This window comes from Periplaneta americana, chromosome 3 (genome assembly GCF_040183065.1).
Source record: "Periplaneta americana isolate PAMFEO1 chromosome 3, P.americana_PAMFEO1_priV1, whole genome shotgun sequence".
Lineage (NCBI taxonomy): Eukaryota > Metazoa > Arthropoda > Insecta > Blattodea > Blattidae > Periplaneta > Periplaneta americana.
In genome coordinates, this window is record NC_091119.1 from 156,289,637 (window position 1) to 156,314,120 (window position 24,484).

The 24,484-nt window shown below is 37.4% G+C and overlaps 1 protein-coding gene across 1 annotated transcript in view; it reads left to right on the forward strand.

Moving 5' to 3' along the window:
* The window catches only part of LOC138696735 (medium-chain acyl-CoA ligase ACSF2, mitochondrial-like), a 53,836-nt gene that overhangs the window by 22,667 nt on the left and 6,685 nt on the right, over positions 1–24,484 (forward strand). The window contains exons 3-7 of the mRNA XM_069822084.1: positions 290–418; positions 16,596–16,822; positions 20,175–20,292; positions 21,657–21,752; positions 23,619–23,767. Coding sequence (XP_069678185.1) covers positions 290–418; positions 16,596–16,822; positions 20,175–20,292; positions 21,657–21,752; positions 23,619–23,767 — 719 coding nt within the window. The remainder of the gene's footprint in view (positions 1–289; positions 419–16,595; positions 16,823–20,174; positions 20,293–21,656; positions 21,753–23,618; positions 23,768–24,484) is intronic.

Below are 24,484 nucleotides of genomic sequence, written 5' to 3' on the forward strand. Positions count from 1 at the left end.
ACCCTGACTGCTGTTAGAGAAGGATCGTAGATAAGACAATCAAAATAACATAAAAGAGACAAGAAGAAACAGGAGAACTTTTTTTTTTCAGAATTGGTGAGAAAATGGAATATTATGTATTATGTGGGAAGAAATGTAAAAGTGACAGCAACCTATTTAATAGGAGCCGGTACTGTAGGCTGTAAAGTGAAAGTATAAGAACTTCGGGGATCGAAATTTTGGCCCTCCTCCTAACCTATATCAAGGTAGCACAGACGAGTTTATTACGTGTGCTTCTATTTGACTGCAGGCAGACCGTCTTGCAGCAGCACTCATGCAAATGGGTCTCAAGCCAGGAGACCGACTGGGGATCTGGGGTCCTAACTCCAGTGAATGGTACATATCCAGAGTGGCGGCAGCCAGAGGAGGCTACATAGGCGTGAGTATAGCTTAGTTACTTGCTCTAAGTAACAGTCCCTATATATTCACATGTGACAGAAATGCAAGTCTGCATGTATAGTCTATATTGGAAGTGAAATAACCTTGCAAATTGAAAAGGACGATAGGGTACACTTAAATGAATAGAAAATCTATATTACGTTTTGTGATTAAATGCACGGTTAATTAGAAAATTGAGTTTGAAGTTTCAGCAGTCCTGCAACATCGCCGCCACACACTCTACTCGTGATACAGATGTAAGAGGTCAATGAACTCGGTGTGTCTCGGTAGGTGAGCTACTCTCTGCCTCAACGTTGCCACTTGCTCGCATCGTGCAGTGGCTTGAAATTAGAGGTTTTTAAAATTAACTTCACACGAAAACTGTCCACGCTATTGAAATACATAACAGGGATAAATTATTCTTTATTAGATTTCCAATCAGTATGGACAAAAATCACGATTCTACTCACAATAGTTACCGAATAAGAGGTTCTTAAACATTTGCAAAAAAAAAACATTTTTCTGAAAAAAACTATGAACTTTCCACCAATAATATATTATAATTTTTGTTAATACAACATGAGCTATTCGCTCTGAAAATCTGCAAAGCTATTTCACTTCCACCCTATAAATAAATATGGTTTATTTAACGACGCTCGCAACTGCAGAGATTATATCAGAGTCGCCGGTGTGCCGCAAGAGTTCTTTTACGTGCCAGTAAATCTACTGACATGAGCCTGTCGCATTTAAACACACCTAAATGTCATCGACCTCTGCCGGATCGAACCCGCAACCTCTAGCATAGAAGGCCAGTGCTATACCAACTGCGCTATCGAGGGCGACTCCACCCCATATATATATATATATATAGTGTTCCATGTTTTCTCGTGTTTTTCCATCAATGACATCTTTAAACACAATATTCTTCCTCAGGACGACTTCTTCAATATACGAACGACTAAGTAGTAGACCTACATAAGACATTTTGTTCGACACCGCAAACTTATACCCATATCGGGAGTCCAAGTGGAACTTCTGAAGAACTAAGACGATGTTCGAACAGGATTCCATGAACTGTACGAAACAGATGCTCTGTTATAATGCAGGGGCGGACAGGACAATTTGTTGTTTACACAAAACGAGCAGCAAGTACAAATTTTCAATCTCATTAATAGAACATTATGGTAAATTTCCATTTTATTTAACAATATTGCTCCATTTTTATTGTACGTCTAAAAAACAAATAATAATGGTTTACTGCACAAAATCACACACATTTTTTTCTAATACAACATTTTAATCCCTCCCGCTTCCGTAAAGCAGTATCATTTTTAAAGAAATGTCTGGTTGTGTAATTTTCGAAACGGAGTAAGAGACTCCTAGTTTCTAATAAATAATAATCGTTGAGAAACTGCTACGAACGTTCGCCGATTAGGTAACCTTCTATGGGGAAAACGTTGGCGGTACATCCTTGTCGCAGCACTTGAATTACGAGGAGACTTTGTCCATAAATTAATAATATACGATATTCCTCAACTGTGAATGACATTGTAAGTTGTTTATCGAATACCTCTACCGAACTGCCACCCGCTCGGCAGGAGACCTATGGACAGGAAGTTTGAAGTCAGCTGAGTTGTACGTCTGTCAGCTGCATGAATCCTGCTGAATGTTGCCACGTCTCTCACGCCAGAATATTAACAAATTTAAGCATGCATTATTATTTAATTTCACGAAAATGTAGGCCTAATAGAACACACAAATATTTATTTAAACTAATATTAACTCTTTGCTAGATATACCTACTGATGTAATTGTTTTCGTAATTTTACTAACGATATACCTTAGCAGTATAACGCAAATAAAATAAGAAAAGAAATATTTTTTCTGGGAAAACTATGAAGTTTTGACCCTAAGTTGTATGAACATTTTTTTATCCTGTAGACCAGCGGTCATCAAAACATTGCACGCTCGGGCTAGCGTCTCTTACCCGCGGATAAGACACAGCCCCAGCGTGCAATCGTCGCTGCTGGCGGGTATGCTGTCTCTCTATCCCTTGTGCACGACGGATCAGAGTTCGTTCGCTGTTGTAAATTCGCTACGTGTAATAAGGTTTAGCGAACAAATTCGGTATCAGAAACGAGAGCGGCGTTGTTCGTGGGTTCAAATCCCGCTTGGGCATAGATGGATCCCTCTTATTAACTGTCATTGGAGGCCTCTACTCTCTGCTGACCTCAGGCTAGGTTATGCCCTCAAATGTGTCGATGCCTACTATTTCGCACTGTCTGTGATGAGGCGATAGTAGCGATCCTAGTGGTTAGCAACTATCTATGGATGCATACTTCCTACGTATTGAGCTTCGTGACTGTATATACTGTGGTTAAACGACCAATAATAAAAAAATCTATGTCCACTCCAGGGCCTCAACCTGCGAACCTAACATGTAGGCCTAACTGTGAGCATGGTAACCGAGAATGATATAACCGTACGCGGAAACATATCTCCATAACTGTATCATAAATTAGTTAATTACATGAAAGCAAAGCGTATGTATAATTACAATTAGTATCCATTTATATGTTTCGATCGCTTTCATCTGTGTAAATGGCTTATCAATACTACGTGACACACCTAAAGGCAAATACAAATTTAATTACGTACAGGAACTAACACAGAAGCCTTGCTCCAGTTGCGTATAACGGAGAAGATTAAACAATTCGCATATTATCCAAATGGCTGAATGTAGATGACCTGATTCCTCATGAAACTTGAGCACAAACATGGGATCAAGCACCTAGGTTTACTCTCGTTACGATTATTTTCATATCTCTAGATTAAATCATGAAACCACTTCTCAATAGTAGCCACTGTTCCAAAGCTGTTGTTTTAACGATACGTTATTCTAATTTATTTGTGTAGTATCTACTAGTCATTATATGGTAAGCATACCGTACCACAAAAAAAATCATAACATCGTCTGTGATCCCACAGTATTCTAATTGAAAGGGATGTTAAAACATAATAATAATAATAATAATAATAATAATAATAATAATAATAATTTTGGTATGTGAGCGAGAGGTTCATTCACCCCTCTACATTTTCATTAGTTCGACTCTGACAGTAATACTGCGGGGTAGACGTCCGTTATTCGGAACGATCCTGGGTAGATTCTGTGAAATTTGTGGAGGAAATTACAGCTTGCAACATATTTCCTAAAATTTCTCTGCATTATGGCATTCTCATTCCAGTGAAGTTCCCTGTATTTTAAAATAAGCGACAAATGAAGTAATTACTTATAAGCCACCGGCGTAGCTCAGTCGATTAAGGCGTTTGTCTGCCGACTTGCGTTCGTGCGCGGATAGGATTCCCGCTTGGGCTGATTACCTGGTTTGAGTTTTTTTCCGAGGTTTTCCCCAACTGTATGGCGAATGTTAGGTAATCTATGGCGAATTCTCGACCTCATCTCGCCAAATACCATCTCGCTATCACCAATTCCATCGACGCTAAAAAAAACCCCGCAGTTGATACAGCGTCGTTAAATAACAAAGTAAAAAAAATTACTCGTGTGTGTATATATAAGCCTTAGCCTATAATGAACAACTCTAAATATTAATAACAAAGGATGTGCTTATAACGAAAGAATCACATCATCAGATTTCATCTAAAGGAGTGCAAGAAAGGCATATAATTGACAGTGGTTGTGTTATGTCTTCTAAGTAATACGACGTTGCCACATATATGTGACTGTCACGTCAGCTTTACTCTTGTATGAGCTTTGCAGGCAAATCCGTGAGAACAAGATCTATCTATCCTACTCTCGGTGTCAAAGACTGATGATATAACAAAGACAGAGTTGTTTTTGTAAGCGAAATTTATTTCTCACAATTACTGATATACCGATATGCATGTGTGCATTGTGTGTACTGTGTGTGTATGTGTGTGTGTGTGTGTATATATATATATACATAGAGGGTGTTTCCGGGCTAGTGCTACAAACTTTCAGGGATGATGGGGAAGGGCACATGTACCAATTTAAGATGAGGAATCCTGGTCCGTAAATGACTGAGTCGAAAGTTATAAGCAAAAATAGTTGAGTGGAAATGAATTAATTTTATTCCTCTGTACACCTTATTTATGTGTATTTATCTGTATATCTTATACATACCGTATTCACCTGACGTTGTTTACGTTGTCTACTTACAGTATTCCATTCAGTGCGCTGTCTGAGGGGTGGGGACAGGAAACTACACTAAAGCAATGCAGATATCGTAATGTGTAACGGACACGATCGGTCCTGATATGCACGTCTGTAGACAGCAGTGTATGTGTACAAGTTGCAGTGTCCAGTAGATCAGTCCTAGTGAAATGGAGGAGTGCACGAGAACGGAATATGCAGACCTGATTTTCGAATACGGGTGAGCCAATGGGAATAGTAGACAAGCTCACAGATTGTATCGGGACAAGTACCCACGTAGGAGACATCCGGCCCATACCATCTTTCCACAATTGTTCCAAAGGTTAAGGGAAGGAGGGCACGTGGTGTCAAATTACAATTCCATTTCCACACAACTATTTTTGCTTATAACTTTCGACTCAGTCATTTCCGGATCAGGGTTCCTTATCTCAAATTGATACATGTGCTCTCATCCCTGAAAGTTTGTAACACCGGTCCGGAAACACCCTGTATATACTGTTGTGTCACAAGTACATGTTTGGAAACTTGTCATTTAACGTTTACGAAAGATGCTCAATGTGTTTCCCTCCATTGTTTACATATGCCTGAGCACGACATATACACGACTGGCGAGTTAGCTCAAACACCATGTTATTACGGATCAATTGGCATGCATTTTAACACGTTTAACACGCTGCATCATTCACTGGTGTTGCATAGACGACAGCCTTCAAGTGACCCCAAAGGTAAAAATCTAATGAGGTGAAGTCGGGTGATCTCGGTGGCCAAGGCACTGTACCACCGCGTCCAATCAAAACAAAAACAATGTACTACTGTCTTGTCACTGTATTGTTTGTAAACAAACACTGGTACATGATAAAAACAAAAACAACACAATAATATGATCAGATACATATGAAAACAAAAGTCACTATTTTTTCCAATAAATAAGCATTTTCCGTCAAATTTTCATATAAGGAATTGTTCTTATTTTTTATCCAGGAGCACGCTCACGCGTTTTCCAAACATAGTTATGATTCATCTGTTCGTGAAGGAATGGCTCCGTACCAAATTTATCGGCCATTTCTCACCCACGTCCAAATTTGGAAGCAGCAAAATGGGCCCATGTCTGTGATCTAAATTGGTGTGGATGTGTCGCACTCCCCATTTGCAATACATAGGCTACCATCCACATGAGGTTTCATTCGAACTTATAGACGTACAATAAGGAACTTCCATAACGCATAACGTGAGATTAACCATCAGACATGCGAACGATTCCAATAAATTCAGTATACTTATTGTGTTTTAGTCGATTACTTAACGATGCTGCATCAACTACTATATCACTTAGCGTCCATGGATTTGGTAATATCGAGATAGTATTGGCAAGATGAGGCCGGTCGTGCGTTTATCTGACATTCTTTTTACAAGTGGGGAACATTTCAGAACAAAATCAAATCAGGCAATCTGCCCAAGTGTGAGTCTAGCCCATGTCCGAGGGAAGATCCGGCCCAGGCGGCAAACGCTCCTACCGCTTGAGCTACGCCAGTTGAAATTTGTACTAAAGGAGAATTGCGTTAATTTTTATTCTTTGGTAATGATTACCTGGTATTTTTCAATTTCTTCCATCACTCAAGATATTATTTGTGGAATACACGTGAATGTAGAAGTACAGTCCCTTCTGCCATATTTATTTAATGTTTTAAAAATTCGCACTTTATAACTGGAATTTAGGTTTGAGTGCAACCAGAACAAAATTCATGAGCAGGAATATAATATTTTTATTGTCAGAAATATAATGCAAAAATGCCATTAACGTTATGAATTCGAAAAGGGAACAAAGTATCACGTTGGATTTTTGAACAAAATATTTTTTTTATTTATCTATCTGTTTGTCTGTTCGTCCGTCTGTCTGTCTGTTTGTTTATTTATGTGTTTATTTTTTTATGTATATATTTATTTTTATATATTTATTTGTTTATTAATTTAATTTGTATCATCATTTCAACATCAGCTTTCCTATGACTCGGCAATAATGAACGAGACCTAAGTCTGTTTCCAGGCATAAAAAGTTGAAGTGACTATTTCCGATAAGCGTTTTTATAATAGGATTATGTAAGAAACAGAAGTCCAAATGTTATTAGAGTGAAGAAATCAGACTTTCAGTATCAAGAAGATTATAAATCACTGTCAGGAGATTACATGCTATAAGTTAAGACAAACATAAATTATGTCAATAGCTTGCAACATTTAATTCTTTGTATCATTTAACCACAGGCACCCGAACCCGAGGGCTGCGCGATCTAAAGCGAGTTCTTCCCTTTAGGCGGCGAGGTCCGAAGGTTCGTGGTTTCGAATTCCGCCTGGGACATGGATTGATGTCCTTTGTTATTGTTCTGTCTTGCAGCTCTTGTGGAGGCCCTCTGCTAGGCTAGAGGAGACTCACATATATTTCGGTGTCCAGTGTTTGTGTATGTGTGTGGTCTATAGAATTGCCCCCTCTTTTACAGGCACTGGTGACTTTACACTTTTCTTCAGATGACCTTCAATCTTATTAAGCGGTTTTGAAAGATCACGAACGGTCTCCAAGCGATCATTATTGTTCTATAATCCATTACGTCATTACTAGACTTCGTGGAATTGCCACGAGAACCGTAAGGTTTACTATGGACGCAGTATAGACTGTATGAGAAGGAGGCGTGGAAAGGATAGAGTATGCCTCTAATGTAAACACTGAGCGGTATACTCCGGTTACAATAAAACCTGTATCATGCATTCAAGAAATATAATGAATGATCATTGAAGTAGGAAATGTCTAAACATATAAATACACAATTATTTTGTAGTGAGATATATTAATTCTTAAAATTTAATGTAATATTTTCACATCATCCTTGAATATGTGCATTGCAGATAAGAGTTACGTACGCTTTGAGCGACTGCAAAGTGAACCTCCTTCGATGGTCACTTAAACAGTTTTTTTATTGGGAAAATATACGTTCAACATCACACGATGTAATAGTGCATATTTGAAAGTCACTACTTTTTAGTACACCAACTTCAGACGTCTTGTCGTGACCTGATGGTACATCATTTATAATAAGTAGTTGTGAATAGGCAGAATTTTTAGCAATAATGTTTCTCAACTTACATTTCACTTTTTCTGAAATTAGTGAATTGTTATTTTGGATAACGGTTTGTGATACTTTATCCACTATATTAAGGGCTTCTGAGAGTTATAGTTTAGACGATTGTAACAGGGTGATGCTTTTGGACACGATTTTAAAATTAGAATCAATGAACAGAATATCTTCCAATAGCTGTTCAGAAGACAACGATTTTACAGCTGCAACAGAGGAACTGTCTGTGCTATCCAATGCGTCAATTACCTCCATTATTTTGCCGTAATGTTCTGCATAATAATTAACAGCATCCAACAACGTTCCCCAACGGGTCAAGACTGGCTGCGGGAGTAAGGGTATTCCAGGGGCAATTATTTGGCACAGCAACACTCTCATTGTAGCATGTTTGATTGAATTCTTGTCTGCACTGAACAAATGTTAAGCTTTGACTATTCCTACCACAGTAATGCAAAAACAAATGCTTACTTATGTATACATAAGCTGTAACTGCTCTATCTATTTGGGCCGGACACAACTCTTAACATGAACTGCTTATACTACGAGACCGGGAGGTCGCCCACCTCCTTTATACTACCGTACATCGGCAACCTGATTGCATGGTGCGTGTGGCAATTCAACGAAGTCTAGTCATTACCTACCGTTAAATGTGAATAATTAAAATTAAATAGTTCGTTCATAGAAAGCTATAGCAGCTTTTGTAATATCCACGTCCAAAGTTTTTCGCTTTTAGTGTCTCTTCATACACCGTCACTTAACAGAGTTTCCGGGTGGCGCTGCTTATTGGAGCAAATGACTCATTAATTTCATTGATCGATTTGTTGAACAGTTTCAGTATATTGTCAGCTGAAGTTTGCCGCTCTGCTGGGTTGCTGGTAGCCAGGTTCCGTCACTGGCCGCGACAGTGACACAGTTGCTGTTCGCGTATGAATGCTTCCATTTAAATACACGTTTCGCTAGCGGTTGGTCGACTGGTTTTTCTAGGGGCGGACCCGGGGTGGATCCATGCACTTATGTATGTATGTATGTATGTATGTATGTATGTATGTATGTATGTATGTATGTATGTATGTATGTATGTATGTATGTATGTATGTATGTATGTAACATTAAAACTTTAGACAGTATGAGTATTATTAGACAGTTTAAAGTTTCTGCTTGTTGTTCCTAATACGCGTAGATAGGACACAGTATGAGCCCATTGGCAAAGACGTTAGGGTTAGGAAACTGCGTAACACTTTCTTGAGCGTCCATTGACCTCTATGAGTGACTGTACAAAATTCGGGTCACTGGCCACCGTTGAGATTTGACTATCAAGAATACCAAGCCAAGATGAGATAAAAATCTTAAGTACTAAAATAAGATTTGTTACTGTTTTAAGGAGCGTGTCCGCAATAGGAAAGATAAAAAGTAACTGATTACGAAGCTGATATAATTGACAAGAATTGTTCCTGTCACTAATATAGACAAAGATAAATTATAAAAATTTCTCCACAATCATTACTACAGGTTAAGATAACTTGATTGGGCAATATGAAAATACAATTGTAGTTCTAGAGATGATGATGTCTATCACAAAGTTAAACATTTCTTGTCAATGCAAACGAGTACGAATTATCAACGGTCAAGGTTCGAAATGTTCCTTTGTAGCGCGTGTTGAGTAATTAATCATTAATTTACATTAGAGAAGTAGACCTTTAAGAAACCGTATTAATGAGGCATGGTTTTATTCGCTCCTAACTTCCCGGCAACATTCCCGCTCGGTAATACGTCATGCCATCATGACACCTGTTTACGGATAATACAGTATGTTGCATAAGCGTCCTCCGCTCCGATTCGAGTCCTCATAGAAAAGTGAAAATTTATATATCTCCTTCCCGTGACCCCTGCGGTGGCCGAGTGGTCAGATATTCAACCTATCACGCAGACGGTCCGAGTTCGAATCCCGATTAAGCATGGAATTTTTCATTGAAAAATCAGTAGTGACGCTTTTGGCAGACAAGATGCAAACACATAGTGTACTTAATGCAAGTTCGAGGTAAAATGGCATTTCGTAGCTTTGCAATACCGTTATTGGATCTTATTTTATAAATGGTTCCCTAAATGGCAGACGATAATCCAGATTCTTATGGAACCATTCTTTTTTATTATTTGGAGGCCATATCTTTGAGAAACAGAATGGTTATATGGTACCAGCATGATGGATTCCCAACATATAACGCCTTAAAAGACCGTCATGTTTTGGACCGAAAATATTCTGGTAGGTGGGTTGGACGTAGTGGATTAGTTGGCCTGCTCGTTCTCCTTATCTTACGCCACTAAACTTTCATCTTTGGGGAGAAGTCAAGAACGCTGTCTATCGAAATGTTCGAACAGCAGAGGACATGCAGTATTATTGATGCTTGTGCAACCAATCAGCATGCAACACTAGAATGATCTAGAGCATCATTCATAAAAAAATTGTAATTATGCATTAATTCTAATGGTCACCACTTTTAGAGAGCAGGATATGTAAATATTCTGTTTTGGTAGGTGTACCAAGTGCTACAAAGCGTCTTTTACTTCAGACTTGCAGTAATACGTACCTACAATGAGTTCCAAATTCTTTTGCACCCTTAGCGTTTTTGTTTATTAGAATGGTTCATAGTGATAAATTTTAATAGGCCTTGAAGACGTTAAATGATTCTCTGACTAAAATGTACATGGTGTCATTTAAAGAAATTAAGTTATTACTAGTATCTCCTTAATGAACAAGATTACAGGATGGATATAGACCTTCCCACATCATTAGTTTCCCATTGTACTTAAACAACTTTTGTTTGAAACAATTTTTCATTTAGTGTCTAAGAAAAAATATTATTTTAGGTAATCTTATATGTTAATACAGCGTCGTAAAATAACCCAATGAAGAAAAATACTACATTATGCAACGAGCCTATAATGGTAGTAATTAAGACGCGAGTATGTTTATGAAACGAGCGCAAGCGAGTATCATAATTTTCATACGAGCATCTTAATTACCATTATAGGCAAGTTTCATACGACTTTTTATGCTCGACCATATTTCTAACTTGAAATTATTCATAAGTATCCATGTTATTGTTATCTAAGTGAGGAGCGGAAATGACCTTGTGCAGTAGCCTACCTCGTAAATTGTGAGATGTGCGCAGACGCGAAAGTATTGATTTTTTCCAAGAAACAGATGTCGACGACTTTGATATAATCTAGAGAGTAAAAGAAACATTAATCTTGATATAACCTTGAAATTTAATTACACATTGAAAAACGAGATGACAAATTGAATTTATTTGAATATTATTTACAATTAACGCTAATTATTATAGTAACAGAACTGACTTTATTTCAAATATAGGTTATTTATTGTGCAATTGGTGAAATCGATACTTGCGTTTTCACATGGTGCTTTCTGATTGGCGGAACACCTGAGCTTTCATGAATAGGTGTACTTTAATGAGGTCCATTAAAGGGCTGCTACCAGGTGTATAATTACTACATTTCGGCATGGTCGAAACATAAAAATTATTTTAGGTGAGCAAGATAATGGGACATTCTGTAGGCCTACATGGAATTGTGATTCTTCAAAGATAGTCTCTCTCTTCAACCATTCGAGGAATTTTATCGGCATCATTGCAATTCGAACTAAAAGACATGCGAAACTGTACGGCAATAATATGGTCTAAAGAAATAGGCACCGACTTTTTAAAAGCTCTGACTGAAAACAGAATAATTTCCTAGCCTTTGAAGTTTTTCTGGTCGCTTGTTAGCATTGTATCCGGACTACGTGCAGGCCCATACGTACTGTATATGTGAGCAGATGCTTCCTGAAACTAATATGGTCAAGAGAATGAAGAGGTCAAGGATAGCGGACTTACATCTTATGTTTACATTACGATTATGTTCCACAAACTTAAATGTAAGACAGATGAACTAGGGCGTGCATATTACAGATAGATTATGAAGTTCAGTTAGCTATGTGCTTGTGAGTTTCATAAATGTAATTCGATAAGTTCAACATTACAAGCGCTAAGCATATTGAGATCGCAATTTACAAATCGTTTCTTTTTTTTTTTTATTTTTTTTTAGTAGGTTATTTTACGACGCTTTATCAACAGCTTCGGTTATTTAGCGTCTGAATGAGATGAAGGTGATAATGCCGGTGAAATGAGTCCGGGGTGCAACACCGAAAGTTGCCCAGCATTTGCTGATATTGGGTTGAAAAAACCTCAACCAAGTAACTTGCCCCGACCGGGAATCGAACCCGGGCCACCTGGTTTAACGGCTAGACGCGTTAACCGTTACTCCACAGGTGTGGACACAAATCGTTTCCTTGAGGCGCATTTTTTATTAACGTTTCCCAATCCTAGTATGTTTTGTATCTTTCCTAGCTGTATCTAGTACATTTTACTTTTCTTCTATCAAAAATGGTTGGTTACTATTTTTTATAGTCGCTGGATCTTATAGTCCGGGAGTTTAAACTCGGCCGAGAGCGATACAAAGTAAAATTTCTGGCACAGCTTTGCAGAAGAAATAAAGCAGTGTGCCTTATATCGTAGATTTATGATATGTAAAAGAAATGTATTCTTGATAGTGGGCTCCAGGCAAAATTTATCGGTCATTTCTTCACCACGTTCGATTTTTATATTCAATAACCTCCGCAGCTGAAAGGGTTGTTAAATAATGTAGTTTTCAAAAGTACAGAAAATTACGAACCTGTGTACTATACAAGGTGGAAGTAATATAGTTGTGCAGATTTTAACAGCTTATTTCTTGGGTATAGTACAATAAAAATTATAATACCATATTAGCCCCAAATACATACTGTTCTCAGAAGAAACATTTTCTCCTCTATTTTACTAGATAAGTACCATCCGTACGACTCTGAATTTTTTCTTATCAATAGAGAAGCTGATAAGGAATGATTTTTCCCTTGGTAGTTTTTAAGTAAAATGGAGGGTTTTCTTGCAAATTAAGTGAAAAATTAACGTATCGTTATTATTAGGAAGTCTGGAAACTCTACTGCAGTGATAAGGGACGGAATGCTGCTATTCAGACCGAGTGCGTGTGTGTATTCATAGATGAGACGGCGATGCGCTGTTGCCGAAAAACGCAGACTTTCAGCCAAATTTTCTAATTAACCAAGCATTCAGTTAAAAAACACATGTTTTTTATTTATTTTAATGTAGTCTATTGCCCCTTCAATGTGCACATTTATATCACTTCCACTCTGTATATTCGGATCGATTAGCTGTCCATAACTGTTACCTAATAGACGTGACCTTAGCGGTTGAAGAAAGTTATGGGTTTAAAGAGACACTCTTATGGACACTCGTGATGTAATTTTTATGGTTCATCGTTCAAAATGTATAGTCCCTGTCGAATGCAATCAGCGTATTCCGAATCTCGCCGGTCCGGTGGCATCAATGACGTCACGTTGCAGCGAAATAAGGAACAAAACTGCTGGAAGGATCGATGACTGTCATGGCGACTGTACAAGTTCTTGTCTGTGCTACGATAGCAAAATTTTGCGAAATTTTCGTACTCCCATCTCGTTCAAAGAAAAGATAGCAAAAACAATTTATTTCTTGAACCGGTAGTAATAACAGGTCCGTTGACATGTTCCCTCATAAGCCATTAACATATTGTTTTTACGTTGTGCTCATTACAAACAATACAGCAGAACTAAAGCAGAACACACCGCCATGACACAACAGTGCACGATGTTATTCGTCTGCTAATTCCCGCCCTATACAAGAACCAATCAGATTCAGTATTGGCGGCTGATGGAGACTGCCACCACCTCTGCAAGTTGACACCGGTGGAGCATCAATGACGTCATCGGTGGAATTCGGAACACCGTGATGCCATTGGATTGCTCACCGGTGAGATTCGGAATAAGCTCATTAGCTTAGTAGCTCCGTGATGTTTTGTACTGTAAGTTACAGTTAGCATCATTTTTTTTCTGTATGTATTTATTTGTATATAACAGGGTAAATCCCCAATTACAATAGACAGAATAAATTATAGTATCATAAATGGTGGATGAAATACTTTCACTAGTAGGCCTACGTAACATAGCAGAAACACTCGTCTCCTCTTAACATCAATGGAAGTCCACCGGCGTGGCTCAGTCGGTTAAGGCGCTTGCCTGCCGGTCTGAAGTTGCGCTCGGGCGCGGGTTCGATCCCCGCTTGGGCTAATTACCTGGTTGGGTTTTTTCCGAGGTTTTCTCCAACCGTAAGGTGAATGCCAGGTAATCTATGGCGAATCCTCGGCCTCATCTCGCCAAATACCATCTCGCTATCATCAATTTCATCGACGCTAAATAACCAACTAAAAAAATCAATGGAAGGGGTGAATTCACAATGCCACCATTTGAGATTCTTTTCAGGATCGCAGATCCCTGTCAAAAGCTATAGATAGCGTACATGAGGTTTCTGTCATCAATACAAATTAACCTGATATTTATGAAAACAAAGAAGACGAATATAAACTAGACAAAACTCTTGTTTATTCATTTATCCAACATAGTTAAATCAAACGAAAATGTACTGAAATATATGCAAAAATCAAGTGGGTAGGTATGTATATTTCTACCAATATATTTTATCTTGTCATTAGTAACATTTAGTACCGGTACATACCTAGCCGCATAATAAAACATGTATGACGTTTAATAGTCTGAAATTTGCACTATCATTCTCTCTCCCATTCTGTGCGGTCATTAGAGCTATGTGTGGTCATGACTATGTGTTACACAGCATTTTATTGCCCTTGCCAAGGACTTATTTATAATGAAATGATAACGAACAGGCCAAGGTCACGTTTAGTGCCGATCAAAAATTCTCTTCTTCTCGCTATACAGAGTGAACCGTAAGCAATATCATTAATTTCAAGGGGTTATTCTTTGAGTTAGTTCAAACAAAAAGCTTTAATACAATTTTGACCGTTATTGCTTCCTTTTCGAGAAAAAAAAATTTACATAAACATTTCATGGCGTATTTTGGGAAAACTACTGAATTAATTCCCAACATGCCAGTCAATTTAAGAGAACAGTGTATTATGATAATGAATGATTGAAAGAATTTTAGTTTTGTCCTTTAAAAGTACTTACAGAAATTTGATCTGAATAAATGTAACATTTCGTTCTTAAAAGGAATTTTACAATGCTACGTTTGTTCGAATCAAATTTCTGCATATTTAAAGGACAAAACTAAAATTCTTTCAATCATTTATTATCATAATACCTGCTCTCTTAAATCGACTGAAGATATTGGGAATTAAATCAATGTCTTTCCCAAAACATGCTATGAAGCGTTTTATATAAAATAATTTTTATCTCGAAAAGGAAGCAAACACGAAGAAATTGTGTTAAACTTGTTTGTTTGAAATATCTAAAAATAATAATAATAATAATAATAATCCCCTGAAATTAATGACATTACTTAATGACATTCAACCTGTATTTGTGCGTGTATTCACTAAGATCAGGAAATAATACCTCGTTTAAACGTTAATGAAAATCTAGTGTACTACAGACCTATCTTACATTAATCTAATAAAATCAGGCTTAACAGTCTATAGTTAAAACTAAGCAGTGATTTAGAATGGATTTTTATCATGAGGCCTACAAGATTCTGGCCTTTGATAAGTGCGTTAAATAAAACCATGAAGAATTTGTTAATTGGTCATTTCACTACACTGTGTGAACTTATGATTATATGGCATCGGTAGTAACAGTGATAGTAGTAATAATATTTTATTTAGTCCACCGTTGTGGCTGAGGGGTTAATGAGTCTAACTCCGAACAGAGCGGTCTCGGGTTCAATTCCCGGTGTGGACGAGTTTCCTGGGTGAGGTTTTTTCGTATTTTTTCCCTCACTCCTATGGATGAATATCAGGTAACTTTATCAGGCGCTTGGAACCCCACTCATTTTCGCCACTTCCTTTTCTCCCCAATCATCCTTTCCTTCATCATCCCGTTTCTGATTTTTCAGATCACGCTACAGGCGGCTTTCCGAAGCTGCTGGCTCTCTCGACCGGCCTCCGTGGACTGTAGTCAAGTGATGTTGGATGGCTTCTGCAGTGGCACCCGAGGCGGACCTACTCGGGGAAGGAGTTTTGCCTTGGACCGACAGGGAGGCCTTGGGGGAATTTGCCAAAGCGGGAATGGCATATGGATCTGGTGACTGTAGGGACCGGTCGTTAAAAGGTCATGTGGTTATGACGGTGCGTGTAGGGAATCTGTGGCACGCAACTAATTCCATATCGAGGGTTAGCGCAATAGATCTCCACATAGGTCGCATTGCTGGGCCATCCGCGCCCCCCTCAGTTAAATTCCATTCCATTCTAATATTTTATTTAACGACGCTTTCAACTGCAGGGCTATTTGTCGTCGAAATTCGGAAATGGTCGCCAAATTTTGCCTGAAACTCTCTATTACGGACAGATGTATTTTATGTTCAGTAAATTTAAATTATGGGACCTATAACTTTACTTCCTTCCAGGAGAAAGCCATGATAAGCACTTTATCGCACTTTATAATCTGTCCCTTCGGCTGGTTTTGAACCCGCGAACATTGAATCCCACATTCGACACGCTGACCATTATACTACCGAGGAGGACTCTATGAATCGGTAGAATTAGTGAGAGCGACATGGGACTAAGGATTCGTCATGAGATTACCCGATATTTGTCTAATAGTTGAGAAAAACCTTGAAAAAACCTCAACCAAGGAAGCAGCCCAAGCAAGCTGACTGGAAACCCACTTCAAAGTGCAGCAAACTCGTAACTCCTCGTCCATTTAGTTGTGACTACTATGCAAGAACTGCTTTAACTTGCAGGTACAAATTGATCCAGCCTACCAGGCTCCGGAATTGCTTCACAGCCTCACCAAAGTGGAAATTAAAGTCATCATACTCACAGAGTTCTACAAGACACACAACTGCTATGAAATATTACGCTCTCTGGTACCGGAACTGGACAGCTGCCCCGAGTCCGGTGTGCAAATCAAATGTGCAAAGGCTCCCGCACTCACAGCTGTTATTACCATGAGTGACAAGCAGTACCGGTAAGGTCCATACTTTACAATTCTCGAACATATTTCTCAAGTCTGCATTTTTCTCTAACCATAATTCGCGAAAAATACGGGGGGGGGGGGGAGGTACAATGTCTACTTTATTTGTATATAGATGTCACGAACATACAGAGCAAAACGGTTGGGGCACATTCTTTGAACCTAAAGGAAGAAACCAAGGTACATGCACATAGGTTCGGAAACGCTTTGTTTTCGTGTTACGTCTCTTTTTCTAGTTTCTACTACCATACTACCTTACTTTAGTAAGGATATAATTGTTGCTCATGCAGCAATCTCCAAACTGTCCTTTATATGTAGTATTTGTGATCAATTTTCATAATTTTTATCCTATATTTTGTTAAACAAAACCTCTAATGTAAATGGTGACATGACCCTTATAGTCTAGTATATTTACCTAGCGAACATAGTTTTCATTGAAAACACAAATACGCCTAGCTTTGATCATATTACCACGTGGTATAGCAATTATATTTTAATTTTTCCTTGATTTATTGGAGCATCATGTGACACGGAAATGTGATCAAATTCCAGCAGAATTAATACAAGAGGGTGGAAGTGCATTATATAGCGAAATTTATAAACTTGTACTTGCTATTTGGGAAAAGGAAATTGTACCAGAACAATGGAAGGAGTCCATAATTGTACCTATTTTTAAGAAGGGGGACAAAACCAACTGTGGTAACATTCGAGGAATATCACTTTTGTTGACGTCGTACAAAATTTTGTCCAATATTCTTTTGAGAAGATTAACTCCGTACGTAGATGAAATTATTGGGGACCATCAGTGTGGTTTTAGGCGTAATAGATCGACTATTGATCAGATTTTTTTATTCGACAGATAATGGAGAAAAAATGGGAGTACAGTACATCAGTTATTCATAGATTTCAAAAAGGCATATGACTCGGTTAAGAGGGAAGTATTATATGATATTCTTATTGAATTTGGTATTCCCAAGAAACTAGTTCGATTAATTAAAATGTGTCTCAGTGAAACATGCAGCAGAGTCCGTATAGGTCAGTTTCTATCTGATGCTTTTCCAATTCACTGCGGGCTAAAGCAGGGAGATGCACTATCACCTTTACTTTTTAACTTCGCTTTAGAATATGCCATTAGGAAAGTTCAGGATAACACAGAGGGTTTGGAATTGAACGGGTTACATCAGCTTCTTGTCTATGCGGATGTCGTGAATATGTTAGGAGAAAATCCACAAACGATTAGGGAAAACACGGAAATTTTACTTGAAGCAAGTAAAGCGATCGGTTTGGAAGTAAATCCCGAAAAGACAAAGTATATGATTATGTCTCGTGACCAGAATATTGTACGAAGTGGAAATATAAAAATTGGAGATTTATCCTTCGAAGGAGTGGAAAAATTCAAATATCTTAGAGCAACAGTAACAAATATAAATGACACTCGGGAGGAAATTAAACGCAGAATAAATGTGGGAAATGCGTGTTATTATTCGGTTGAGAAGCTTTTATCATCTAGTCTGCTGTCAAAAAATCTGAAAGTTAGAATTTATAAAACAGTTATATTACCGGTTGTTCTGTATGGTTGTGAAACTTGGACTCTCACTCTGAGAGATGAACATAGGTTAAGGGTGTTTGAGAATAAGGTGCTTAGGAAAATATTTGGGGCTAAGAGGGATGAAGTTACAGGAGAATGGAGAAAGTTACACAACGCAGAACTGCAAGCATTGTATTCTTCACCTGACATAATTAGGAACATTAAATCCAGACGTTTGCGATGGGCAGGGCATGTAGTACGTATGGGCGAATCCAGAAATGCATGTAGAGTATTAGTTGGGAGACCGGAGGGAAAAAGACCTTTGGGGAGGCCGAGACGTAGATGGGAGGATAATATTAAAATGGATTTGAGGGAGGTGGGATATGATGATAGAGACTGGATTAATCTTGCACAGGATAGGGACCGCTGGTGGGCTTATGTAAGGGCGGCAATGAACCTTCGGGTTCCTTAAAAGCCATTTGTAAGTAAGTAAGTAAGTGACACGGAATACTTCATAATTAATTAAGCCTACACCTCGATCAAACCATTCTTCTCAGTACTTTCTTTCTCTCTTGTTATAGGGTAAAGGTTGGTAAAGGTTGATAATATTGTAATATGAGTAATATTGTGATAGTTCTTTTTGAGAATTTATTCACTAATTTTAAAGTTCAAGAAGCAATTGAAGACATTACAAAAACAACCCTAGTCATTTTTAATGAAATTGAGTTAAGGACACATTTGCTACTATTTTAAATGTTTATAGATTCCAAAAACGGCCCAGGTCAAGTGCAATAGACACAAGGAAAAAACACCAGTTGAGTGGAAATAGCTGGCATGTGTTATTCTGTTATTTTTTATTGTTCTCTTGAAAAATAGCAATTTTGACAAGGGTCGTTTTCGTAATAATGTCTTCAATTGAAGACTGTGATCCCAAGATAATTCAATCCATTTGACCATTTTTATGATTTATACATATATATGATTATGTTTGAGACCTCTATCATATTTTAAGTTTTTTTAAAAAAAACAACGCCAATCCCTGTCTAAATGTTTGTATTATTGTACGTGTCACTTGAAAACTCACTCAGTTCGTAGACCGGTGGATAAAAAACTAGCCCAGTCCTTTCATAAAAATGGACTGAACGCTTGTATTTTTTAAGATAATCTTTTTAGGAAAATATGGGAAATGCCTGTTATTATTCGGTTGAGAAGCTTCTATCATCCAGTCTGCTGTCAAAAAATCTGAAAGTTAGAATTTATAAAACAGTTATATTACCGGTTGTTCTTTATGGTTGTGAAACTTGGACTCTCACTTTGAGAGAGGAACATAGGTTAAGGGTGTTTGAGAATAAGGTGCTTAGGAAAATATTTGGGGCTAAGAGGGATGAAGTTACAGGAGAATGGAGAAAGTTACACAACACAGAACTGCACGGATTGTATTCTTCACCTGACATAATTAGGAAAATTAAATCCAGACGTTTGAGATGGGCAGGGCATGTAGCACGTATGGGCGAATCCAGAAATGTATATAGAGTGTTAGTTGGGAGGCCGGAGGGAAAGAGACCTTTAGGGAGGCCGAGATGTAGATGGGAAGATAATATTAAAATGGATTTGAGGGAGGTGGGATACGATGATAGAGAATGGATTAATCTTGCTCAGGATGGGGACCGCTGGCGGGCTTATGTGAGGGCGGGTTCCTTAAAAGCCAGTAAGTAAGTAAGTAAGTAATCTTTTTAGGAAAAAATAAGAAGCTTATAACTATTTTCATTCTTTATCTATATATTAATTGCTGTACTTCATATTGTCTTCTTGTTACAGAGGTGCCTATCGTTTTAATGATGTCATAGCATCTGGACGCCCAGAGTCAATCCAGAAAATTAAAGAATTACAAACTCTTATACAGCCAGATGATGGATGTATCATCCAGTTCACTTCCGTAAGACTGCAATTACTTTCTTTTTCTTACGGGTATTATGGAAAAAGAAACACATTTATGTATTTAAGTATTAATCAATGTATTTATTTATCTATTTATTTATTCATTCATATTATTTATTTATTTGTCTATGTATAAGGACAAGGGATATCTGTATAAATAGTGTCAAGTTCAAATTTACAATGTAGACTATTTGATACATACTGTATACATAGTTGGTTAAAATCTACCTCTAATGAAATAATGTTGCTATTCAGATAAGTAATATTTGGCATGATTAAAAATTCTGGTGTATAATACGAGGCGCGTCCATAAAGTAACTTTCCCACTCGTCCCACAGCTAGCAAATCATATGTTGCGCGAAACGACTCCGTGTACGTGATAGAGTAATGTCCTGGCATGACGCATGCGCTAGCGGGACTTCCCGAGTGCTATCAGTAGCTTCGTTGCATTAGTTGAAGATGGACGTTCCTATTCCAGCTCTCGCCGAGTGTGAAGTACGGTCAATGATAAAGTTTTTGAATGCACAGACCATAGCGCCGATTGAAATTGATCGTGAGCTGTGCCAGGTCTATGGGCCTAACGTCATGAGCAAGCAGATGACGGGTTGCTCCACAAGGTCGTCTGTGATGATGATTGACCTCCCACTGCGCTCCTCGTCATGCACATTTTGGCGTCCTGCTGAAAATTGTCTACAGCAGCAACGCACCATCTGCTTACCCATAGACCTGCACAGCTGACGATCAATTTCAATCGGCGCTATGCCCTGTGCATTCAAAAACTTTATCACTGACCGCACTTCACACTCGGCGGGAGGTTGAATAGGAACGTCCATCCTCAACCAATGCAATGAAGCTACTGAGAGCACTCAGGAAGTTCCGCTAGCGCATGCGCCATGCCAGGATATTACTCTACCACATACACAGAGTCGCTTCGCGCAACATATGGTTTGCTAGCTGTGGGTCGAGTGGGAAAGTTACTTTATGGACCCGCCTCGTATTTGTTCAAACACTTTAGCAGGTGCAGAATTTATTGTAATCTGCAATTTTATTTTGGTATTGTTGCCTGATTTACAAACTAGACATATGCTAGTTATTTATCATTTCTAAGAAAATATTCCAGTTTTCAAACAAAGATTGCGTAATAATAAATACAGAGAATGGGATAACACTTTGTAACAACCTTTTAAAATGAAGAGGTATGTGCAACGAGTTAGTGAAAAAAGAGTAGATCATATACAGAAAAAATTCTCTATTGAAAATGTATGTTTTCAAGTTTTTTCACATTAATAGGCAGCAAACGTACCTAAGGTGGAGAATTTCATTAGAAGCCTAACCCAATGTGTCTCTCTTGTTCACATTCAGGGAACAACAGGTTTTCCAAAAGCTTCACTTGCATCGCATCATAACTTGGTCAACAATGCCATTGCGTCTGGAAAGCACATGGCCCTTCACCAAGGGGTAATGTTATTTCTTTTACCACAATAAAATATAGTTTAATTCTAGAAAACATTAAATTGATACTACTTTAGTAATTATGTGTACATATACAGTATAGCGAGACTTCACTCAGCAGACACTTCTCTATAGCGACAGTTAACATTCCCCAACAGATTTATTCATGTCCTCATATGAAAATAACTTCTCTAAAGCGGACAATATCAATAATGGACGCAGACACCTACATGTAAGTACGTATGCAATAAACTTGATAAATTTCTCAATAGCCAACATATCATCAAACACACAATTCTATTTTATTTCACAGTTCTTCACATCAGTGATCATTTCTGATCAAAATTCAATTAGAAATGTTAACCGAAACAATATCATGCAGACAAACAACTACTTCCAAGATTTTAAAATGTAATATTATACCTATACAAACAGGGTGAACCGTAAGTAATTTCCTTAATTTCAGGGGGTTATTCTTTGACATATTTCAAACAAAACACTTTAATACAATTTTGCTCTTGTTTTGCTTCCTTTTGGAGATAAAAATTGTTTTATATGAAACATTTCATAGCGTGTTTTGGGGAAGTCATTGATTTAATTAGTCAATTTAAGAGCAGTGTATTATGATGATAAATGATTTAATTAATTTTAGTTTTGTCCTTTAAATGTGCAAAAATTTTACCCGAACAAATGTAACTTTTCGTTCTGCAAATGAATTTTATAATGTCACATTTGTTCGGATCAAATTTCTGCACACTTAAAGGACAAAACTAAATTTTTTCAATAATTTATTATCATAATACACTGCTGTCTTAAATTGTCTGAGCATATTGGAAATTAAATCAATGGCTTTCCCAAAACACCTATGAAATGTTTCGTACAAAACAATTTGTATATCGAAAAGGAAGCGAAAACGAGCAAAATTGTATTAAACTTTTTGTTTGAAATATGACAAAGAATAATCCCCAGAAATATTAATGACATTACTTACAGTACTTATATATTAAAGTTTGAGACAAATGTAATCCTTGGCGCAACAGCCCATGAAGAACCAATACTGGGCAGCCGGCTACTAGCCTCGCAACCACATGCCTCAACAGAGGTGAACTATCACCTAATCAGTACGAGAGTAACGTGTGGTCAACACTATGATCCCTTCCCAGCCGTTATAACTGGCTTATGAGCCAGATTTCGCTACTCAATACAGCTTTCCAAATTCATCACGGCGTTGGGTGGGCCCAGTCCCATGCACTGGTCAAGATTTCATGAGAAAATTTCTTCCCCGATAAGGATTCGATCCAGTGCTCATTCCATGAAGTCCAAGACATGACATCTTAGACCACGTAGCTACGACACAAGTCAAAAGTTTGGCATTACGCTCTCCGAATTTAATCCAAGAATAATGAACAAGCTATGTATGTCTTTAAAATATGATTGAGAATTGTACAAAAAATTAACGAAAAATTGTGATACTTAAAGCATGAGTGACAACAAAGAAGTGAAAAATAGTTTTGTTTATTAAAAGTCAAACAGTATCTGTGAGAAACTTGAAAGGATGGAAACATATGTTTAGGACAGTATGGAATGTTACTGGTACGAAAATACGCTTTACATCACCATTTAATACAGTACCAGTTTATAAGATAATTGCTTTAATTTTTTTTCAAATAGTTACTCCTTTCTAGTTTCAGTCTACTAAATGATCATTTTTTTTTTTTTGCTAATTTCCCTTTCTTGATTCACAAGAAAGAAAAATATTGCAGAAAGTTATAAAGTACGTAGTATGCAACAAATATTTCCTCATGAAGGAGTAAAGAAAAAGGTACCGTATATATTAGAATGTTTAATCATTTGTATGTGATAATATTGCAGGAAACGAGGCACATAATTTGCCCGCAGTTTTGTCATGTAACAGGCAGTCTTGGTGGTATTCTGTGTGGCATCTGCTACGGCGGCACTATTGTCCTTGCATCACCTACTTTTGAATCAAGGAAAGTCCTAGCTGCCATTCAACAAGAGAAGTAAGTAACATTACTAATACTTCATTACCGGTAGGCCTAAATGTTTTGTCACTGATAATATCATAATATTATAAGTCCATCCACGATAGCATGTTTTAAGTATGCTTCAATCACTTCAGTAGAAGAAGAACGGTCTTTTTCATGCTGAAGAATGTTGTCTCTGACAGGCGGTTGACTATAACAGTTGAGAAATTGAAAAAAAAAATCTCGTTGTGGCATATAACAAAGAAAAGTAGGAGTAAATACTAAAATGTGATAAAGAGGTGCATTAATTAGCCTTTATTTTAATGCCTATTTGTCTGCCTATTTTGATCAAAATAAATGCCTGAACTTTCGGGATATTATTATTATTATTATTATTATTATTATTATTATTATTATTATTATTATTATTATCATAACTGTACGAATAAATATTAAATGAAAAAGTAAACTTTTTCGTTTAGAAACTAAATAATAATTTAGTTTTATCCAGTAATACAATTCAAATAATGAATGAAAACAAAATGTTTACTCTTGCTGCAAATTTTATAACCACGACACGATTGTTGCTGGATGAACACTGTGTACTGTGATGAGAAGGATGCTTCATATCCACGTCAGGAGAGGAAATTCTGAACACGCGCGTGTGTGTTTTGATTTCAAGTTTGAGTACAGAAAGAATTATTTTGTTGTTTTTGGTTTATGCGTACAACAAAGAATTCTATTCTCTTATAC